The 4,717-nt window shown below is 57.2% G+C and overlaps 1 protein-coding gene across 1 annotated transcript in view; it reads left to right on the top strand.

Annotated features, from left to right (window-relative positions):
- GTSE1 (G2 and S-phase expressed 1) overlaps positions 1-4,717 on the top strand; it is a 25,725-nt gene that overhangs the window by 19,357 nt on the left and 1,651 nt on the right. The window contains exon 6 of the mRNA XM_007453902.1: positions 3,085-3,315. Within this exon, the coding sequence (XP_007453964.1) occupies positions 3,085-3,315 (231 nt within the window). The remainder of the gene's footprint in view (positions 1-3,084; positions 3,316-4,717) is intronic.

The following is a 4,717-nucleotide window of genomic DNA, read 5'->3' as shown; positions in this document are numbered from 1 at the left end:
ACCAGGAGATGAGAACCAGTGGGACCATCCTGAGGAATAGCTAACCACGGGAGGAACCAAAGGAAAATCACTTGATGAGATCCTTGGGGCAGGGCATGGAAGCCTGAGGAGTTTTAAAAAAATGCACAAACCAATACAATAAATGGAAAGGCTAAGCTGTTCCTGATGAGAGCAGGAGCACAGGGAGAAGAGCATGAATGGGGGGCGGGTGCAAGCAGAGGGTAGCACCATGCGGGGTGGGTAGGGGGACACACCATGTGGTGAGCTCCTAGGGCTCAGTGAAGACAGAGATGGCTTTGCAGAAGCAGAAGCCTGGGCACAGACGACGATGCAGACATCAGCCCTCAGCCCACCGAGTGATTTGGGAACAGATGCTCTCTTCACCTCATGGGAGCTGGAGCTGAAATCGGGGCATGTCTGCAGTGGGAGTCCTTGGGGGCTCACTGTCCAGCATTCCCATGAAGTGATAAGGAGGCTGCAAGCAATTTGTACTCCACATCTGCTGCCTTCACCTCCCAGGCCAAGGAGATGTAGGGGTGGCTGCTTTCTGCTGTGTCCGGGTTCTCCAAAGTGGGGCGTTCACATGGAAAACTTTCCACTTCCATTTCCATTTTTTATCTGCAGAATAAAAATCTTGCCTGGTGCAGACGCTGGGAGTGTGTGCCCACCCTGGCACCGGTGCCCAGTTAAGTGGGATCCAGGGCTTCATCATCTCATCCAACTGCACCCACCCCTACTAAGGGACAGATGGCTCCAAACTGCAGAGTGAAGATTATACTCAGGATTTTTCAGGGTAAGAGAAGACAGCTGACAGCGTGAAAACATCCACTGTCTGTTAGATCTCACAGGATGCCTCTCCCAAAATTACAGTAGCAAGAATTATGTAAAAGAGGGATTTACACCTGGAGTCACTACTGCAAACACTACCCTACAGGTGTATTGTCAACTGAGTACTAACCAGTGTGGTTAAGACCAACATTTTTTTTGTGTGTGTGTCTCCCTCCCTCCCTCCCTCCCTATCCCACCCCTCCAGGTGGTCGCAAAGCACCGAGCTGATCTCCCTGTGCTATGCGGCTGCTTCCCACTGGCTATCTATTTTACATCTGGTAGTGTGTATGTGTCCATGCCACTCTTTTCTTACGAGACCAAACTGAGGCCCCTGCTAACTTCTGAACCCACAGCCTGGCTCCACATGCCTGGCCTGAGCCTGGTCTCTTGGAGCCGCCCTCGTGTCCCTCCAGGTGACAGCGGCCCCAGACTCGCCTCCGGAGCTGGGAGTGCCAGTCCTCAGGCCTGAACCTGCAGTTCTCCAGCCAGACCGCCCAGCCCCCCGCGGAGGTTCCGATCAGTGGGTCTGGGCTGGAGCCCTGGGCCTGCAGGGTCTCACAGGTGACTCGTGTGCACCCCATTTGAAGACCACTGGCCTGGCTCAGCCACTCAGACTCCGGTTTGAGTCCCAGTGCTGCCACTGTGTGGTCTAGATCTAGTGCAGGTTACCATTCTGACCTCGTTTCCGCATCTGTCCAGTGGGGATGGAACCAAGCACAGCACAGCAGTGCCGCAAACAGTAAGAAAACGCGCGCGCACGTGTGCCTGCCTGGGAGTCATTCACACAAAGGGCAGCCCCTCCCCTGACTGCTTTCCTGCTGCCACCTTTACTGCCACCTGCTGAGGTGGGTGGGCTGCTCCCCCACACGTCTGGCCCTCTGGTGACCGGGCCCCGGCCCAGCTCTGAGTGCTGTCACAGTGGAGGGACCCTGGCCCAGTGCAGCTCAGTCCTGGGCCCGTCAGCTGGGGGCGGGGCAAAAGTGAGGTCACTCTGACCCACAGGAGCACTGTTCCCAAGGCTGGGGTCCCGGCACCAGCATGTGGCCAGGGTGGGAGTGCTGCTTCGGACCTTGCTGGGGTGCGGCGGGCAGGACAAGCGCCAGAGCAGGGCCCTAATCCCGGGTCCACCCCAGCCCAGCCTGGGCTGTCCGCCACTCTGCGCGGCTCCGGGCCTTCATTTCCTTGTATGTGAACTTGGGCACTTCCTGGGCTTGGGCCAGACACTTCCCTTACAGTATCAGCCATGCTGAGCCGCCTTCCCGCCACGCGCAGCGGCTCAGAGCAAAACCCAGACCTGATGGCCACTGGCGGCCTCGGTTCACCTCTCTGTGCCCCGGTCTTCTCGCCTGTACAATAGGGAAACGGTTCCTACCTGCCAGGGCTACTTTGAAGCTTACATTTGTTTAAATCTGTCTCTATTTTCACTGGAGTTCGTGGTGGAGCTGCCGGTGCTCAGCAGAGAAGGACATGGGGCAGATCCCAGAAGTCTGCAGGGCGCAGCAGCTTGCTTACAGCACCTCTCTCCTACCCACGCTCCTGCAGCGACTGTCTTTCAGTAGATGTTAAAGTCTGCATTTAGACTCTTGAGCATGAAGACTGTCCTTGACGGATGATACATGTGTCATCTGGCCTCCCATGGGCTCCACGTTGGCGGGAGGTCCGTGACTTTGTTTTATTTAATAAGATAACAGTTTACTTTATTCGGCCTCTCTCCTTTATCAACAACCAAACGAACTGACAGTGAGGCAGGATGCGTTGGCAGGTGAAGCCACAGGTATCACCAGGGTGGGAAGGAGAGATGCGTGGGAAACAGGCATCCGGTGCCCCGGGTCACTCACCTGTGCTCACAGCTGATTCAGGGGCCTTAGACCCAGGAGCAGGTGCACACAGGGAGAGTGCTTGTCGGCTCGCGTGGCCGGCCGGGCCCGCCCTGGGTCTGGACTTCCTTGTGGAAATACTTAACGCCAGTGAGAGGTGACTTTGAGATCCCTGTGAGCTCCCATGGAGAGCATTTCATGGTACCACCCATGATGTGCAGCCACACTGGATCAGAACCTCAAATGGGCCCACTGAGGAACCGAAGCCCATGCCAGGGCTCCCGGGGGGTCGGTGGCAGCACCCCCTGCTCAGAGGACAGGGCTTTAATGGGCTTCGCTGGCTTGAACCTTCTACATTGAAACCACGGACTTTCTACTGCGTTAGCACATGGCTGAATTGTTAGATCTTTTGTTCTGCTTAAGACTTCCGTGTTTCTAGGGTTGCTCACAGCACTCCTGCTAGATGGTCCTCAGCATCGCAGAGCCTCGTAAGCAGCGTGAGGACCCCTGTGAGCACGGGGCGCAGGTCAGCCCTGCCCACGCCTGCCAGCCGTCGACTCTCCAGCCTGCCCGTGGCGACCCCTAAAACTATGCCCAGGGCTCTGGCTTCTCCCCTGCGTGTGTCTGCTCGGCGACTTTCTTCTGAACCCCAGAAAAAATCTGCAGTGAGGTAAGAGTTAAAGGCTGCACTAAGTTTGTTTCAAATTCATAAAACCTCAAACGATCATGTGCTGGGAAATCACAGTCAGGAAGCAGCCAGACTGCGGTTCATCACCGCTTCTTGGCAGCCGTGGGGGAACCTGGACGCACTGCACGCCCTCCCATTGGTGGGTCTCTGCAGGGAAGGCAGGCCACCTGCTCCTTGGTTGTGTTTCTCTCCTGACGTCACATCCCGGGTCCATGCCGGAGGCCTGAGCAGGCGGGGAGGATGCCTGGACCTCGTTACACCCTTGGGTGAGACCAGAGTCTCCCACAGGGAGGAGCCCTGGGGCAGAGCTGCGCACTCAGGAGCCGTCCTTGTGGCCGGGTTCCAGGGAGAGCCCTCAGCCTTGCCCTGGAGGATTTCAGTCAGGGTGGCCACACTCAGGCTTCCTGGGAAAAGACGCTGCCCACCCGCCTCTGCCCTGTCTCCCACTCGCTGGCCCTGGTCCTGCTTCATCTGTGCAGGAGACTGAACGGGCACAGCGCGGCATCAGGCCTCGATTCTCTCCTTGTGGCAGACCGTTGGGAAAGGCTGGGGGCGCTAGTGCGCAGATCTGCCAGCAGTGGGTGTCGGGCATGTACATGTCTGTTTAGTTCTGTCAGGACACAGAAGACTAGAAAAAGAAAGTGCTGGGCTGTGTGTCACGTGGGGGAGAAGGGACGCCAGACAGTAAGACACAGGCCCATCGTGTGGCCAGTCACAGTGCTCTGTTCACATGCGTCGTAGGTTTGCAGGCGTCAGCAGAGGGAAAAATTCTTTCAAATTATCATGAAACCTTTAAAATATTAAAAAGAAAAGACACTGTATTAATTTACGCAAACTGCTGCTTTCCTCCTGTAATTCGGTTCCGAGTCATCGGGTGTCTGAGGCCCGCCAGGCGGCAGACTCTGTCCTGGGCCTGGAGATGCAGTGGGAAGTGGCGGCCTGGCCGGGTCTCCTTGCACCGTCTAACAGGAAACACAAGATACCACCAGGGCAGCATATCTGTAGGGTGACAGGTGGATGGGGACGGCCCCGCCGCAGAGTGTGTAACCAGGGCATTCAGACCTGTCCGCGGGCCCAGGCCTTCCAAGGAGGTGGCATCCCGGGCGGGAGGGTGGACGTGGCCGCAGCGTGTGGACAGAGGCAGGACGCCCGCACGTGGTCCTCGCTTGTTCCTCCTCTTTAATACCTTACGGAAAAAGGCATCACACAGGCACGTGGGATCCAGACTGGTAGCTGGCGCTGAGAGGGACCTCGGAGACCGAGCAGTTGTCCTGCCAGAGCAGGAACCAGAGCTGGCCGCTCCCCATGGGACGACGCTTCTCCAAAAACAGTCTCCCCGAGCCACCGCCAAACAAATGAGCGTCGCCCGGAAGTGTCCTGATGA

The sequence above is a fragment of the Lipotes vexillifer genome, unplaced genomic scaffold (assembly GCF_000442215.2).
Source record: "Lipotes vexillifer unplaced genomic scaffold, Lipotes_vexillifer_v1.1 scaffold382, whole genome shotgun sequence".
NCBI classification, from domain to species: Eukaryota; Metazoa; Chordata; class Mammalia; order Artiodactyla; family Lipotidae; genus Lipotes; species Lipotes vexillifer.
Note: the sequence above shows the minus strand (reverse complement) of the source record. Positions and strands in the feature narration are given on the sequence as shown.